The sequence below is a fragment of the Cucurbita moschata genome, unplaced genomic scaffold (genome assembly GCF_002738365.1).
Source record: "Cucurbita moschata cultivar Rifu unplaced genomic scaffold, Cmos_1.0 Cmo_Scf00005, whole genome shotgun sequence".
Lineage (NCBI taxonomy): Eukaryota > Viridiplantae > Streptophyta > Magnoliopsida > Cucurbitales > Cucurbitaceae > Cucurbita > Cucurbita moschata.
The window spans coordinates 2609453-2626599 of NW_019268521.1; the positions used below are offsets into that span (position 1 = coordinate 2609453).

A 17147-nucleotide genomic window follows, 5' to 3' on the forward strand; every position below is an offset into this window, starting at 1 on the left:
GGGGGGGGGGGGGGGGGGGTCGGGACTAAGAATACGAATGTTTCTTCTTACCTGAAGATCAGATCCTGGTCTAACTTGGATAATATTAAGATGTTAAAAGTACAATTGCAACGAGGAGTATCAGGATCTGATCCTGGTCCAAAGGTTGAGTATCTGTAGAATGTTGGAAGGGGTTATTCTCGGGTTCCTTTTCAGCATGGATCGTCAAATTATTATACTTGGAGACTTCTATAAGCAAGAGAATGGTTTACTGCCATAAACTTGCTGGACATTCTAGCTATTAATTCAGCTTGACTATGTAACAGCCCGAGCCCACCGCTAGCAGATATTGTCCTCTTTGGGCTTCCCCTCAAGCTTACAGTCCTTGAATTCTTATTTACTGTATCGTTTTTGGAAATATAATTATTTTTAGCAAATGGTGTTGGCTTTTAGTAGCGCATCTGCGATTTATCTAGAGGACGTATTTATCAGGCCTCTCGTGTCTTCTTTTACAGTGAGTTATTGCAGAGTGAATTTCTCAATGAATCGAAAGATGAACTAGAAGAACGTGAAACAGCAATTGAGCTTAGAAAAAGAATTGAAGAGCAGGATTTACTGCTAGAATTCCTTTTGCTTATGCAACAAAGAAAGCAGGAAGCTGCTCGTAAGCTGCAAGATACTATTTCATTTCTGTGCAGTGATATCGAACAAGTTATGAGGCACCAAACTAATTTCAAGAAAAAGATCGGGTCGCACCCAGATCTTTCGAAGGACAATTGTTTGTCATTAAATCTCCCTTCAATGACTCCTTCTGCCGGACTGGGATCGAGGAAACGATTTAGACCAGGAATTTTGGTCCATGATATAGAAGCATGCGGTGATAACGTTGATGACAGTGAGAAGTCAAGTTCAGACAATGAAAACGAACAAGGTGTACTTTTTAAGAGTTCTCGATTAATGAAGAACTTCAAGAAATTGGAGTTAGCGTATTTGTTGATGAGAGGTAGAGTAAACAAGCCATCAGGGAGGCAGTTTGTTAAACACTCGTCAATAAGTAGCGATGGTAGGGGGTCCGTAGTTTTGACTGAAAGAAGTTCGGTTAATAATTTGGCTTCAAAAGAGAGTTGCAATGATAATCGACAAGGCGGGTGGATAAGTCCGTTCCTGGAGGGTTTGTGCAAGTATCTATCCTTTAGCAAGTTGAAAGTCAAGGCAGACTTGAAGCAAGGAGATCTATTGAATTCCTCCAACTTAGTATGTTCTCTCAGTTTCGATCGAGATGGGGAATTTTTTGCCACAGCGGGTGTTAATAGGAAAATTAAAGTGTTTGGATATGACTCAATCGTGAACGAAGACCGTGATATTCATTACCCTGTTGTCGAAATGGCTAGCAGGTCGAAACTAAGCAGTGTTTGTTGGAATCGATACATCAAAAGTCAAATAGCTTCAAGTAATTTTGAAGGTGTAGTGCAGGTAACTGATGCCATAATTTTTATCCACCTTTGAGATTCTATTGCTTTGTGGTCATATTGTTGCGTGATGTGTTTAGGTATGGGATGTCACGAGAAGTCAAGTAGTCACTGAAATGGGAGAACACGAGAGGCGCGTATGGTCCATTGACTTTTCATCAGCGGATCCAACAATATTGGCTAGCGGAAGTGACGATGGTTCAGTTAAGCTCTGGAGTATCAATCAGGCAATTCTATTTTTGCACTTGGTGGATGTCAGCTTTGAAACTAAACGTACTACAGTTATCTGATTGCGTGCTAACGATATTTATCTGGATTGTTTGATAATTTGTTCCTTACTTGGGTTGCTACTGCAGGGTTCAAGTATCGGCACGATCAGAACGAAAGCCAATGTCTGCTGTGTACAATTTCCTGCGGATTCTGGTCGGTCCCTTGCATTTGGTTCAGCTGATCACAAAATTTATTACTACGACATGCGGAATATACGAGTTCCTTTGTGCACCTTCACTGGACATAACAAAACTGTGAGTTACGTCAAGTATATAGACTCGAGCACTCTTGTTTCTGCATCCACCGATAACACCTTGAAGCTCTGGGATTTGTCCATGTGCACATCCCGGGTTATTGATTCTCCAGTCCTGTCGTTCACTGGCCACATGAACATAAAGGTACCACGTCGAACAGTTTTACAGAACTTTTTCCTTCGTGTGAAAATTTTATTCGCGGATCATTGTTCACGTAATTTAATGTTGTCCCATTGCACATCAAGCTTCTTGTGAGACCCATTCCGTCTAGGTAGGTAGGTAGCCACCACGGATTGAACCCATTCCCTCTAAGTCATTTTTACATCCATGACTTTCATTCCCGGACAGTAATCGAGGTTACTTAAGATCGTTTGCCAGCTCTGTAAAATGTTTTATGGGTTACGAATGACGCTTTCGAGCATTATGACTGTGTTATGTATCTTTGGTACATTCTTATCGAGTGATTCTCTCCAATTGACTATTGCAGAATTTTGTGGGACTGTCAGTCTCTGATGGTTACATTGCTACTGGGTCAGAGACAAATGAGGTTAGTTTTTGCATTCATTTTTTGTTTATTACCATGGCTCTATTGATGATTGTTGGGTGGGGGCTAATTTAGGGGTTGATCGTAAGTAAGGAATAGATATCCATTGGTCCGAGGCCTTCTGGGGAAGCATCAAGCAAAACCATGAGAGATTACGCTCAAAGTGGACAATATCAAACTATTGTGGAGAGTCGTGGTTCCTAACATGATATCAGAGTCATGCCTTTAACTTAGCCATGTTAATAGAATGTTAATAGAATCCTCAAATGCCGAACAAAGAAGTTGTAAGTCTCGAAGGTGTAGTCAAAAGTGACTCAAGTGTCGAGCAAAGGGTGTACTTTGTTCGAGGACTCCAAAGAAGGAGTCAAACCTCGATTAAGGGGAGGGAGGCTGTTCGAGGGCTTCATAGGCCTCAGGGGAGGCTTTATAGTGTACTTTGTTCGAAGGGAGGATTGTTGGGAGGGAGTCCCACATTGTCTAATTTAGAGGTTGATCATGAGTTTATAAGTAAGGAATATCTCCAAAGCAAAGCCAGGAAAGCTTATGCTCAAAGTGGACAAGATCATACTATCGTGGAGAGTCGTAGTTCCTAACACACTCTTCCTTTTTTCATTCTTTTGAGAACGTGGTGACAACGGAATGCATATTATCACTGTATCTGATCTTCAATAGCTGTTTTTGATCAATATTTATCTCATTAGCTTTTGGAACATGTTTCTTCATTCCCTGGATTAGGTTTTTATCTACCACAAAGCCTTTCCAATGCCAGCATTGTCGTATAAGTTTCAAATGGATCCTCTTTCCAGTCACGAAATGGACGACTCCGCACAATTTATCTCTTCGGTTTGTTGGCGAGGCCAGTCGTCTTCGATAGTAGCTGCAAACTCAACTGGGCACATCAAAATTTTGGAAATGGTTTAGAGAGAGGCAATGTCTTTAATAAGGGTAACTATTTGCAGTAAATTTGAGGCAGAGCAATATGTTGAATACCCATGAAGCTTGTCCAGCAGCTATAGCTTTCTACAAAGGTTAGATCTTAATATTAAGCAACAATAATTTGGCATTATACCATAGTGGATGAGGGCTTTTGTTTGGAAGAGATTGGTCTTGTTCATGTCTGTTGATAGAAATTCAAAGGAATAAGAGAGAGAGAGAGGTGTGGATATATCCCTATTCTTGTATAAATTGAATGCAAAATCTTCAGAGTAATTCAGTATATGGTAGTCTTGCATAACTCTCTTTTACACAGAAAGGTGATTATAATCATTATCAAACATGTGTTGTTTCTCATTTAGAAGAACGAAGAACAAGAAACAGATCGAGAAACAAGAACGAAGAACGGCAACATGAATGTTATCGAACGATAACAACAACTATGATTAGAGAATCACAGTGACATGGGAACTTTTATCTTTGCACTATCAATATTTCTTCTAGCTAAGACTATTTACACTGACCTTCACCTACTTTAGCAGCCGAAGTTAGCTTTTTTACGAGGCGGGTAAGCCTCTTAGCTCCTGGCCCTGGCTTGATCTTAAACGGGTTTCCGACTTTCGAGCATTTAGGCTTACCAGAACACCACCCACCAGGGGTAAAACTCCCTTTGTCATCACGTCTCAGTAGCTCCTGATCAATCTCGTCCAGAACAGGGTTGTCTCGCTGAAACTTTCGAGCAAAGGCAGCACCGCTGGCTATCATTGTTTCGGTGTCGTTAATGGTGAGGGCATGAGGATGCTGTTGTGGTGGCACATCCCAAGAGATGTAATGCAAATCATGGTTAACTACAGTTTTGGCAAACTCAGGCTCGTTGCAGATCACAGTGTGAAAGTAGCCTTCTGGGGAGGAAACAAAGTTTGAGTAATACATGAGAAGTGTTCTAGGAAGGTTGTCCCAACCCCAGATGAGATACTCGACAAACGAACGAGATAGAACCATCCATGCCGATCCTGGTAAAAGAACAAGCTAAGAACTTCAACAAAAAGGGCTCATTTGATAATGAAATTCTGCAGATTAGAATGATTGATCTGTTTCTTATCACAAACCAGTGAACAACTTGAATGATGTGGGGAGAGGTCGTTGTGGGTTGACCCAAAAAACATCTGATTTGGTTGTTTTGTATAATCCAGGATCTATCATCAACGGCATTGCTCGCTTACTCCTGCAAGAGAGACATTCAAATATTGACTGATTTCATCATCACAGGGCGAGAAAGAGAGAAAAAGAGAAGAAAGTGCTCACGCTTTCCATCCCAACTTGCTTGTGTGTTCAATGAAGTTCAAATTTCTATCTAGAGGTGAGAAAGTGTGAAGAAGATCTGTAAGTAGCACCAAAATTTCTCCTCGTTAAATCACACCAAACCAAGAAAAGGAAACAAAATAGATATATTGGTGATTTTAGCGCTACCCAAGCTTCTATGTTCTAAACCCTCCGACCACGTTGGTGAGGATTGTTGGTGGGGAGTCCCACATCGGCTAATTAAGAGGATGATCATAGGTTTATAAGTAAGGAATACATCTCCGTTGGTATGAGGCTTTTTGGGAAAGTCTAAAGCAAAGTCATGAGAGCTTATGCTCAAAGTGGACAATATCATACCATTGTGGAGATCCGTGATTTCTCAAATGTCGAACAACTTGTTGAACAAAGAAGTTGTGAGCCTCGAAGGAATAGTAAAGAAGTGACTCAAGTGTCAAATAAAGGGTGTACTTTGTTCGAGGGCTCTAGAGAAAAGAGTCGAGCCTCAATGAAAGGAAGGTTGCTCGAGGACTCCATAGGCCTCAGGGAAGGCTCTATGGTATACTCTTGTTCACAGGGAGGATTGTTGGTGGGGAGTCCCACATCGGCTAATTGAGAGGATGATTATGAGTTTATAAGTAAGGAATACATTTCCATTGGTACGAGGCATTTTGGGAAAACCCAAAGCAAAACCACGAGAACCTATGTTCAAAGTGGACAATATCGTACCATTGTGGAGATCCTATCTATATGTTCAACTTGGTCTGGTTCACGGCTTGAACGAACTCTCACTCAAACAACGGTAGAGCGGCTTACAAGATCATAAGCACAGGTTTGTATGCTGCAAGAATTTCAAGTAAACGATGGAAATGGGACTGACCGTCTTGAGTGATGAGCGGGTAGTCTGAGGCACTGAGGTTAATAAACCAGTCCCAATCATTGCTCCTCTTAAGAAGAACAGCACAAGCATGGAGGGTATTAGCCACCATTGTTGGACCTCTGTAAGTAACCATATTTGCTTTGGTGATCATAAAAACATTCCCAATCTCAACAAAAATCGACTCATTTGCTACTCTTGAAGCAAGCTCCAACCTCTCCTCTAGAGGTGACTTCAAGTCCAAATGAACAACGTATTGATTCAATGGATGGTAAAGTGCTTTAAGAGTTCTCCATAGCTTCTCTAAGTCGCCTTTCGACCCTGAAATCAGGTAACCGAATCGTGGAATCATAGATGCAGGGTTCGTCGGTGGCGATCTTGCAACTTTCGTCTCGGCAAATAACGTTGGGTTAGTTTGGTTTGTGGGCAATGGAGATGGGAGCATTAAGAAGATTGAATTGAATGTATGGATAGAAGAGATTAGACCCATGTTGAAGGTAGTAGCAAGGAGGAATATGCATATTAGGGAGCTTATCACAAGAGGAAACAGCCATTTCTTCTCTAAGTTCATATGCCCCATTGCAGAATCTTTTCGTAAACTCTCATCTACTTGAGCTTTGGAAACTCCATTCAACAGCCTTCAATCAAACAAGAAAATGATCAAACGAACAGAAAATTGCTGAAAAACTACACAATGAACTCAACTTCGCCCAAAACTCAACACAATCCTATGGTTCTTCATCTGATGAACACAATCAACAAGACAGAGAAATGTTCGAAGATAATAAGGATGAACAACTCGTGGATTTCAAATCAATGAAACAGTATACTCTGTAACAAGCAGCAGATTCAATGAAGCATTCATATAACCGACCACTTACGGGAGAAACAGACCAAAACACCAATGATAATCCAAACAAATAACGACCCAGATAAGAAAATGGATTATGAAATCAACCCAGAAACCCAAATCTCAGAAAAGTCAAACTAATCGCAAAATCAGAGGCGCAAAAACGAAAACAGAGCAGGGCGCTGGTACGAAACAAATAAGAACAAACAAAAACCCTACAATACCCAGAAACAGGCGCATCTGTAAGACCAGAATAAGAGCAGCAATCCGATTGAAACCCGGAAGATGATGAAGAAAGAAGAGAAGCAGCGCAGAAGGCGACGTGGGTTTTGCTGTGCGCACGTCCAGAGGAGGAGGAGGAAGAATATTAAAAAGGGAATAAAAGATTGGTTGGGATTTTGGAGTGAGCAACAGAAAGGGTGAAAGTCAGAAGGGAAATAAAATAATGAGGAGAAAAAGGGGGGAATTGGGATTCGAGCCATTTCCGTTATGGTGCACTTTCTTTGGGATCTTGACCAAAACAATGGCTTCTTTCCCTAGTTGCTTAATCTCTAGTGATTAAAACTTAATTGCACTTTTTACTCTTTAAATAAGTATTCATTTGTTGTTAATTTGTGAATCTAGACACATGTCCACCTCGAGGTCACATCGAGATGATTAATCCATTTTGGAAGAGCTGGTCCATTGTGGAAAATTTCCTATCACTGCCTCTCGTGGGTGTGTGGACCGTGTCTTAGTCTCAATGTGGCTTATCATCCTCTCAGACCAATTATGGACAAATTTCCCTTTTGTTAGCCGTTTCCAGCTGTTGTTCCCCTCACAAGGGCAGGTTCTTACGTGTTACTCACCTGTTCGACCCTGGAAACACCACTTCCTGTCCGACTTGCATGTGTTAAGCATGTTGTCAACAATCCTGAAGTGATCTATTAAGAGAGGTCTAGGTTGAGGTGGGAGAAGTGAGATGACCCATTAAATAACCTATCGATAGTACGTGATTTCTCCCCTCACATACTTCAGTGCCTAAGCCAATATTGGATCGAAGTGATGTTTGACCAAACTATGGTAGTATAGAAATACCTTAAATGAGGGAGACGTCTTTGCATTTATCGGACCCTTTAAATGATAGTGTCTCGTGAGAAGCTTCCAAACGAAGAGAAAATCAATTTTTGTGTGTAACGGAAAAAGTTTCACATTAATTACAAGATTGACTCTGTCAAATATTTAAAAATTATTTTTAATAAATGAGTTTGCTTAATACATATATATTATTGTAACTTAATTAAAAAAACTGGATTAAATGTTTGAGTTAGGACCTTGTCTTCATGTAATTAATTAAAATCTATTATAATATATAATTTAATATTTGTATGGGTAAATCAATGATGAGGGGTAGTTTTGGCATTTTGAAAGTCAAATCTGGTGGTGGCTCTAAGCCTCTATTCAATCATCCAATCATTGGGCTGTCTGCAACCGTCTGATCAAAAATCAGGGGTGGAAAAAAGAAAGGAAACGGCCAATAAAAATGTACTTAGTGGGACCCACCAAAAAGAAATTATCCGGTGTCACGCGTGGCAATTCATGGGCCTGAGTTGGGCCGCCAACCGTGTACGGTGCAGCCCATTGGAAAATTCCGAATCAAATGAATAAATTGCATTTTATTTTTATTTTTATTTTCTTTTACTTTTTCCAATAAAAAAATTTAATAATTTTTTTTTTTTGTATTTAATACTCAAAAATATATTTTAAAATATAACTTTTAATTACTTCAAAAAAAAATTTCTTATTATCTTTTTAAAACACATCGCTATTTAAAATTATTAAAAGAGTTACACTTAACCATGTTTAAATTATTAATCTTCTCCTAATTATTTATATAAAAAATAATTTTTTTAAATTACATTTTAAACGTTTAAAAAGTCATTCTAATAATGTTTAAAATGTCAATAATTAATATATATATTTATATTTTTGAACTGTTCAAGCAATTGTGTACTGCAAATTAAAAAAAATCAAAATTCTAATTTTAGTAAAAAAAAAAAAACAAATTCCATTAAAAGAAAAAAAAAATCTAGCACGCAGGGAATTTATATTTTTCACCGGAAAAAAAATAAAAGAAAAAAGAAAAATCCAAATTAGGGCAATATGGTGGATGACTTGTCAATGTGTCCTTCCCCTAAGGGCAACGGAAATCCACGTGTTACCACGTGGAAAATTAGGTTGACTCATTGAGGGAGACAGAATCATGACGGAAATAGAAAACGTAAGGGTATTAAAGTCATTGCACATTTACAGTGACCCTTATCTTTAAAGACAAAAAACTGGTCAGTTATTATCTCGCAGTACATGCCACGCGCCTCTCTTCAACCTTGAAAAAGAAAAATTATCAATTTTCCACTTAATATTTATTAATCCAACTAATTATTTATAAAATTTTAATTTCCTATGTAATATATTAATATACAAATCATCATTTTAGTGATTAAATTTTAAAACGTTTGATTTTGTGTTTAATAAATATCTGACTATAACTATGTTTATAACGAGAATGGAAGATGCACGGAAGGTCCAAGGGTTTATGGTCTCAATTCAGTCGATCTAGAATGGATCGGTTAAACATTCTAGTAGGGAGTCTGGTCTTGACTCTGATGTGTGGTATTCATTCTCGGTTTGCTCGTCTAAGGCGTATTGTCCATAGCTGCATGTTCATCTCATATCAAACCCTTTTATTTGATTTCATGTTGTATTGCCTTCCATTGGGTTTTTTTTTGTTTATATGACTATTCGTCTAAAATATGTCTAGAATTGTCAGAATCGTCTTAAAATGTACTATAAGGGATGTGACTAGTCGTCGACTCCTCCTACCCATAATTTGTAGGACTATTCAGTGAAATCATGTATAGTCATGCCATACTTGAATCACATCAAAATGTACTATAGAGAGATGCGACCTATCGTCAATTTTTCATACTCGAGGTTTATGCTATTTTAAGTCATTGTGTTGTCTTTCTCGCATATAACCTATACAACTACTTTCAAAACCTCGTTTCAATCTTACTTTCAAACTCTCCTTCAAAAATCTCTCTGCCACCATTTTTTAAGAATTTCTCGAAATGGAGCCAGAGGTTTGAACATACGTTATGCGATCGTAGGTGACGCAAATTTAAATTGGCTTGACTCACTCGACATTTGGAGTAAGAGTCGCACAATCGCAAAATTCGCTGCTAAAAAATGTGCAATTGTGACTAATAGACACATATCCAGCGGCTCAATATATGAGCCTGAACCTATTTAATAATCATATTACACTCGGTATTCAAAAATTTAAAATTAATTAGACATTTTTAAAAATTATCGAACTAAATAGATATAAACCTAATTTTAAAAAATAAATATTTTCTTCTGCAAAGATATTAATAATATTTTGAAAATTTTAATTTAAAAAAATTATTTATCATGATCCTCTTTCAACACTATATATTTTTATATTTATATTCTCACAATTAATTTTTCCCATTATGTGTTAATCCACATATATTAAAATCCAAACATAAACCCTAGCAGCGACAATAATTCCCAAACGATCCAAAAAAATTTGGTGTTGAAAAAGAAAAAGGATTCATGAATCACCGGTGGATTCGTTGAAATGGGATGTGTATAATTTTAAACAAAGATCGAATTTTTTATTTTGTTTCATAATGGATTTGGAGAAGGAATATTTTTAGAAATGATTGAAAATAATTCACAAAAGACAATAGATTTGGGATTGGATTTTACTATTTCGTTCTAAATTTGTCTTGATTATACGAAGAACGGAAAGGAAAGTAGCATTAAATTAGAATTTTCGTAATGGGAAATGGAAAAAAAAGAGAGAAAAAATCCATGAAATCACAGCGAACAAACACCTAGCCTGAGCAAATTAATATATAGACGGACTAGTCGCTTCCGCGCTCTCTATCTCTCTCTCTCTCTCTCTCTCTCTTTTAATTCCCATCCATCCACTTTGAAGAGGGAGAAGTGGTTTGAGATTCAACAAAGGGGACGAGATCTGGGTCTGACCCATTTCTTTTTTGTTTGTTTTTCGTTCTGGGGTTTTGCCTAAATTCGGAATTCGAGATCGCTTCGTTCGATAAGGGCTTCCTGTTCTTGTTCTTCGTATTACCCGCTTCCATTACTGGTAATTGTTCTTGTTTTTCATCATTTATGTGAATTGGGAATTTCTGATTCTCGATTTTTTCACTCTTTGTTTTGCGATTTCATGTGATTATGTTCGATCTCTCGTCATCTGGTTGTTTTGCTCTGTTATTTCGTGCCATTTCCTTCTCGTTAATCCCCTTTTTTGGGTTATTGTTGAATCTAAGAACAATTTCCATGGGGTTTCTTGGATGATATTTCATTTTGATTCATTGAGTTTTGATCGTTGTTTGCGTGCCTGTTTTTTCTGTAATCGTTGAATCTAAGAACAATATCCATGGGGTTCTTTGGATGATATTTCATGTTGACTCATTGAGTTTATCTCCTTGTTTTGATCTTTGGGCTAATGAGTTCGTGCCTGTTTTTTCTGTAATCGTTGAATCTAAGAACAATTTCCATGGGGTTTTTTAGGATGATATTTCATTTTGATTCATTGAGTTCATCTCCTTGTTTTGATCGTTGTTTTGATATTGATTTTAGCATTATTAATTGAGAGATCTGTTCTTTTGATAGCTCAATTGTAGATTATGTTGTTTCTTTCCTTGTGGCATCAGGATCTTTTAGTTCCCTCAGCTGGGAGCTATGGGCGTTGAGGTTGTTGGATTTGAGATGGTCAAGGGACCGATGGATTCGGCACCGGTTGCAGATAATTACGTTTTGAAAAGCGATGAAAATGGAGATTTGGATCAATTGCCTGAGAAAAATGTGCCCATAAAGTTTGGTTCTCATGAAGAGGAGCCTGTTAAAGAACAGGCAGATGGTTCTTCTTCAGCCTCTAACGTCCCGAAAGATGCTGCTGATGAATGGCCAGCGCCTAAGCAAATCCATAGCTTCTACTTCATAAGGCATCGCCCGTATGACGATCCGAGTATCAAAGCTAAAATTGATTTGGCTGATAAAGAGATTCGTAAGAGGAGTCAAGCTCGGTTTCAAATCACTGAAACACTCAAGTCAAAGAGGGTAAGAAACTGGAGCTTGAAATGGATACTGCACTATACCTTTTCATGTTTTAAAGCATCATTTGATTAAAAAACACCTTCTTATATGCTTTCTATTAATAATTTGGATCAAGCTGGCCCCAACGCCCGAAATGTGTACAAAAAGGGGATCATCTTGAATGAAAGAATGAAATTGATGATAATAATTTGAAAGGGTTTGGAGTTATATCTCATTGGCCTTGCTCGAGGCACGTAAACTAGCTATAATGCATGAAAAAATGAAATGGATGCATTCTTTTTTTGAGTTGTGTAAGCTGTGTGCAATCTGTTGGCTACCTTTTCTTAGAGAACTATGAAGCGTGCATAGTATCTGAAAGCTCCCGAACACGTGCTAGCTTCTCTAGTTATAATTCACAATAGGTGCTTGGAGTTCCTACTCCTTTATTTCTCTAATCGATGAAACCGTTTCTCTTCCTGAAATAAAGAAATTCAGTCACTAGTTTGACGTTCATGTTCTGTACTTCCTTGTGTTTAATCTGTTACTACATTTACAGGCGGAACGAGCAGAGTTGATTACACAGTTGAAACCTCTGAGAGATGACAACCGACAATATAAATCAATTGTTGACGAGAAAATCAAGGAGATTGAACCGCTTAATCAAGCTCTTGGCAAGTTCCGTAATGCAAACAATGCTGGTCGCAATGGTGGTTTATGTTCATCTGAGGAAGAGCTTAATGCTGTTGTAAGTTTCGATATGAGTTCGTAGAAAACATCAAAACCATTTATATCTTTCCCTCTGATGTGCCATTCACTTCTTGTTCCTTCTCCCTCTTTTCTTCTCTGTTTGATCCCATTTGGGTTGCTGGCTGCAGATTCAGAGCCTGCAATACCATATACAACATGAGAGCATTCCACTTTCTGAGGAAAAGCAAATTTTAAGAGAAATTAAACAGCTCGAAGGGACGAGGGAGAAAGTTATTGCTAATTCTGCTATGAGAGCTAAGCTTCAGGACTCTATGGTACATAAAGAAGCCCTCCAAGATCAAGTCAAGGTTAGGAACTGTCGATTCGAATTCAATTCTGTTTTACTAATTAACTTCTGTAGTGCAATAAGTGTATGTATCTTACAAATCACGCTAATGTAGATTATCGGTGGTGATTTGAATGGAGTGAGGAAGGAACAACAAGCCGTTCGAGCCAAGATAAAGCAGCTTGAGGAAGCATTGGAGGCAATAGACGAAGATATTAAAACTTTGCAGGACGAGCTAACTTCTGTTACAGAGAAGAGAGGCAAAGCACATGAAAACATTCAGCAACTTAGGAAGAACTCTGATGAGGGGGTGTGTTAAATCTCTTTTCTAACTCCACTTTGTCTGAGCAATTACGTAACGTCCGTGTCTTCGATCCTTTATTAGAGGCTTAAACTAAACAGATAGAAACAACTTAATAGAGAATTAGAGAGTTTAAAAATGATGCTTATACACGTTGAGTATAATTCAGCTTCGGGGTTTGTTTCGTATCTTACCTTCTTTTCATATTCATTGGGTTTGTTATAATGAGGTTTGAGATGTTATTATGTTTTCCAGAATGCCCAATTTTATCAAAGCCGATCACTCTTAAACAAAGCTAAAGATCTTGCTGCAAAGAAGGACATCCAGGCCCTCGAGGAACTCGCTTTTACTGAGGTATGTTGAATTATTTTTCTTTTCGTAAGAACATTAATTGTTAAGTCTTAATTTTCCCAGTTGCTCTTTGTAACTTCAATGCTTCTGTCCATCAGGTTGAGAAATTTATGTCCCTCTGGAATGGTGACAAGGCTTTCAGGGATGACTATGAGAAAAGAATTCTTGCATCGTTGGATATTCGGCAGATGAGTAGGGATGGCCGGATAAGAAACCCGGATGAGAAACCAATACTTGCCCCTGCAGAACCGGCACCTCGTCAAACTGAGATGGCAGCTAAACCGAACATTAAACGAACTAAGGAAGAACCCAAACCAGTACCATCTGATCCTCTTCCTGCACAGAAAGTTGATATAGAAGTTAAACAAAAAGCTGGAAAGCCTGTACGCCCCTTGGAGCAGGAGGATAAAGCAGAGGAGGAGATCCCTAGTTTATTAAAATTGTCGAAAGACATCCCAAAAGAACCCGAAGTTGATCTTGCAAAATTAAAGGAAATGAAGAGGGCTGAGGAAATTGCAAAAGCTAAACTAGCCATGGAAAGGAAGAAGAAATTGCAAGAGAAAGCAGCTGCAAAAGCGTCTCTACGAGCTCAGAAGGAAGCGGAAAAGAAATTGAAGGAAATTATTTCTATATAATTATCATTTGTGAACAAATCTTTTTAAGTTTGCATCACGATAATGACATGTTTCGGTATTTACCTCAGGATCGTGAAAAGAAAGCAAAGAAGAAGGTGACCGCGTCTGGATCTGCTACGGTTCCTGATGAAGAACCTGTTGAGGCTGATGCAGTTGAGGAGGAGTCTACAGAGCTAGAAAATGTTAATGAAAGTGCTGAAGCTGCTCCGGTTCCTGTTAAGTCCAAAATCCCGAAGGAGACTGGCATTAGGAGCCGTGGCAGACAAAGAGGACTGGATTCGGTTCCAAAAATCATTCGTAAGCGAAAGAAGTCGATCAATTACTGGGATTGGGCTGCTCCTGCTGCTGCAGTGTTGCTTGTGATCCTTCTGGTGCTTGGATACTACTACTATTACCTTCTCTAAAAACTTTGAAACTAGGAGCTAGACGACGAGTTTATCGACGAGACAAATTTTCTGTTGATGAGCATGCTGATGAGTGGCTTAGAGGACATTTGTATTTATGCATATTTCTGTTTATTTCATCCTTACTGGGGATGGACTCAACTCATAATGGTTGGCATTTTAGTCAGGTTCACAGTGTTTACTGAGGTTGAAACATGCAATTTGGTTCTTTCAATGTATTTCCAGATTTTGACTTTGATCAATCTCCATTGCTCACATATCTTGAGGCCTCAAATTGTTCTTATGCTGTTTGTTCATCATGAGTTTAATATTGGTATCTCCTAGGGTGGAGACTGGTTATGATCTGAACTTGTAGAGCTTTAGAATTCCGAGTTGTTTCGGACCCTTGGTCCTCCAAATGGTCCACGATCTGACTGCTCTCGAGCCCCGGTGACGATTTCAGGTCTCTTATGGCAGTGTTTGGTTAGTACTTGCAGGTCCTTTTGGTATGCTTGAACCATGTTTTGTTTATGGGAAACAGGAGGAAGAAGGGGTGCTTACTCCATTGAGTGGCATTCAGTTTCAAGGGAGAAAAGGCAAGAATTAGTCATTCTTTGAATTTGATTAAGGTTCTTGTTAACTCTTGCTTAAGCTTCTTCGGTTGTTGGAAACAGGTAGCAAACATATTACTTGGAGGTAGTAGGGGATTGACAGAAGCAGCTGCAGAGGTTGGCCGTGCTGCCTGCCCTATCATGGTCTGCTTCTCTTCTAGATACTGCTTGTGATCGTCTGGCTTTTGTTAATCTTTTTATTCACTTTTCTTGGGGTTTTTCTGTTTTCAACTTCTACACAACTTCATCTTTTACTTGCTTATAATCATATGCATCATCAGTCCTTTTCATGTTCCCTTCTATATTTTGGGGGAGTGAAAATCTCTCCCTAGTAGACGCATTTTAGAACCTTGATAGAGAGACGGGAAGGGAAATCCCAAAGAAGACAATATCTGCTTGCAGTGGGCTTGGACTGTTACAAATAGTGTTAGAACTAGGTTCTGAACGATGTGTTAGCATGGACACTGGACCCTATGGGGAGTGGATTGTGAGATTCTATATTGATTGGAGAGAGGAACAAAACATTTCTTATTAGGGTGTAAAAACCTCTCCCTAGCATATGTATTTTAAAACCTTGAGAAGTCCAAAGAGTACAATATTTGCAAGCGGTGGGTTTGAGCTGTTATAAATGGTTTAGAGCCAGCTTCAGTGCCAACGAGTATGCTAGACCCCCAAAGGGGGTGGATTGTGAGATCCCACATTGGTTGGAGGGAAATAAAACATTCTTTATAAGGGTGTGGAAACCTCTCCCTAGCAGACATGTTATAAAACCGCTTGATCTCTCAAAGACATGCTTACTGTGAGAATGACTTTTAAGGAGATTCTCTCTCAAATGCATTTCAGAAAATCAATCGGGTTTCTACAAGCTTGTTCTCATTTGAATGATCTAATTGCGGGGAAGCATCTCATGATGATACAACCATGAGGCTGATGAGAATACGTAACATGTCAAAGCAGACAATACAACCATGAGGCTGATGAGGATACGGCTATCAGTGTGTTTAGGCTGTTACACATAATGTGTATCAAACGGAACAAACTTTGCTCGTGTTAGAAGGTTTAGGGGATGAATTTCTTTACTTGTAGCACTAGAAAGATTGAATCATTAAATTGTTTGCAAAACTTGTGGTGAGGAGGCTATGGCCCAGATGTTTGGTTGTCTCTGTAAATGCAGATGGTACAACATGCAAGCTTGTTCTTCAATTATTCACAAGGCTAACCTGAATTTCTTTAAAAATTATTATTATTTTTTTATTCTCTTTATAATTTTGGAAATATATTCACCCAAAATATTTTCTCATACAAAAATAATTATTATTTAATCAATTTCATTAGAAAAAAAAAACTTTAAACGACTAAATTAAAATTAAGATGGATTAAAAATAGGAGATTAAATCAGATAAGGTTGAGTTGGGTTTGTTTGCTCGAGACTGTAAATTCATATTTATTCATAATACATGTTTACTCTAATAACTAATCGTAAAACTCAAATATCAAACATTCACAAGTCATAACGCATCATCGATAAAGCAACCAATTGAGTGGGGGAGGATGTCACGGTCATGCATATCCAAGGCGTGTTGTCAATGGCCGCATGACAGATATCCCGGTCTTGCTTGTCGTCACGGTCATGCATATCTAAGCCGTGTTGTCAATGGCCGCATGATAGATATCCCGATCTTGCTTGTCCACGACGTGTTGTCCATGATTGCATGCCCTTTCCAAACCCCTTTTACATGTTTTCATCCTAAATAGGGTCTTTACCATTCCATATTGGGTCAATACGAGAGTGTATGACTTTTCACCAAAATTGTGTCTACACCTGCAAGGGCTATGCTCCAAAATGTACTGTAGGAGATATGACTAGTTATCAACTTCTTCCTTCCCAATAGTTGTATGCAGTGAGCCGCCGCCTTTTGCTTACATTCTCATATATATCGCTTATAAACCTAAAATATTTTTAATTTTTATAATAATTTGAAGTAAGGTTAAGTTGGGTATTGTTTTACAAATTTTTTTTTTTTTTGAAATTTGGTTTATTAATAATAAATAAAATTTAATTACCGTGGTTGGTGGGAAAAGATCATGAGTGCGTGTGGACCTTTGATGGTGCCTTTGGCCTGTGAATCAAATCCACCATTTGACATTGTAGATTTTGCTATCATTATAGCGTTTCTTAAAAAAAAAAAAAAAAAAAAAAAAAAAAAAAAAAAAAAAAAAAAAAAAAAAAA

General features: G+C 38.3%; 3 protein-coding genes across 6 annotated transcripts in view; 2 read left to right on the plus strand and 1 right to left on the minus strand.

The window, feature by feature from the left end:
• LOC111442816 (protein SPA1-RELATED 3-like) overlaps positions 1–3734 on the plus strand; it is a 6853-nt gene extending 3119 nt beyond the window's left edge. For 2 of the 3 annotated variants that reach the window (XM_023080352.1, XM_023080354.1), the window contains 5 exons: positions 495–1452; positions 1529–1675; positions 1805–2116; positions 2460–2519; positions 3252–3734. In XM_023080352.1, coding sequence (XP_022936120.1) covers positions 495–1452; positions 1529–1675; positions 1805–2116; positions 2460–2519; positions 3252–3437 — 1663 coding nt within the window. In that variant the 3' untranslated portion in view covers positions 3438–3734. Of the gene's footprint in view, positions 1–494; positions 1453–1528; positions 1722–1804; positions 2117–2459; positions 2520–3251 lie in introns of those variants that run through there. The other variant, XM_023080353.1, reaches the window with a different exon arrangement.
• Positions 3735–3755: 21 nt separating this feature from the next.
• LOC111442819 (beta-glucuronosyltransferase GlcAT14A-like) lies at positions 3756–6942 on the minus strand. 2 transcript variants are annotated; one of them, XM_023080360.1, is made up of 5 exons: positions 6695–6942; positions 5629–6263; positions 4755–4830; positions 4559–4674; positions 3756–4462 (listed from the first exon to the last, which is right to left on the minus strand). In XM_023080360.1, exons 2-5 carry the CDS (start codon positions 6203–6205, stop codon positions 3960–3962), a joined length of 1272 nt encoding a protein of 423 aa, XP_022936128.1. In that variant the 5' UTR covers positions 6206–6263; positions 6695–6942; the 3' UTR covers positions 3756–3959. The 2 variants fall into 2 exon arrangements, with proteins under 2 accessions (XP_022936128.1, XP_022936129.1); XM_023080361.1 differs by having other exon boundaries at positions 6700–6782.
• Positions 6943–10383: 3441 nt separating this feature from the next.
• LOC111442817 (proton pump-interactor 1-like) lies at positions 10384–14581 on the plus strand. Its single transcript, XM_023080356.1, has 8 exons — positions 10384–10649; positions 11221–11626; positions 12159–12347; positions 12478–12657; positions 12751–12945; positions 13192–13290; positions 13386–13904; positions 13991–14581. The coding sequence occupies exons 2-8, from the start codon at positions 11249–11251 to the stop codon at positions 14324–14326; spliced, it is 1896 nt and encodes a 631-aa protein (XP_022936124.1). The 5' UTR covers positions 10384–10649; positions 11221–11248; the 3' UTR covers positions 14327–14581.
• The last annotated feature ends 2566 nt before the right edge of the window (positions 14582–17147 follow it).

Excerpts from the sequence above, each read along its gene's own strand:
- LOC111442817 (XM_023080356.1), top strand. The coding sequence starts at position 11,249 with ATGGGCGTTGAGGTTGTTGGATTTGAGATGGTCAAGGGACCGATGGAT. Across the intron at positions 11,627-12,158 it reads AAACACTCAAGTCAAAGAGG|GCGGAACGAGCAGAGTTGAT; the intron begins GTAAGAAACTGG and ends CTACATTTACAG. Across the intron at positions 12,348-12,477 it reads AGGAAGAGCTTAATGCTGTT|ATTCAGAGCCTGCAATACCA; the intron begins GTAAGTTTCGAT and ends TGCTGGCTGCAG.
- LOC111442819 (XM_023080360.1), bottom strand. The coding sequence starts at position 6,205 with ATGGGGCATATGAACTTAGAGAAGAAATGGCTGTTTCCTCTTGTGATA. Across the intron at positions 4,675-4,754 it reads AGCAAGTTGGGATGGAAAGC|GAGTAAGCGAGCAATGCCGT; the intron begins GTGAGCACTTTC and ends TCTCTCTTGCAG. Across the intron at positions 4,463-4,558 it reads ATCATTCAAGTTGTTCACTG|GATCGGCATGGATGGTTCTA; the intron begins GTTTGTGATAAG and ends TTCTTTTACCAG.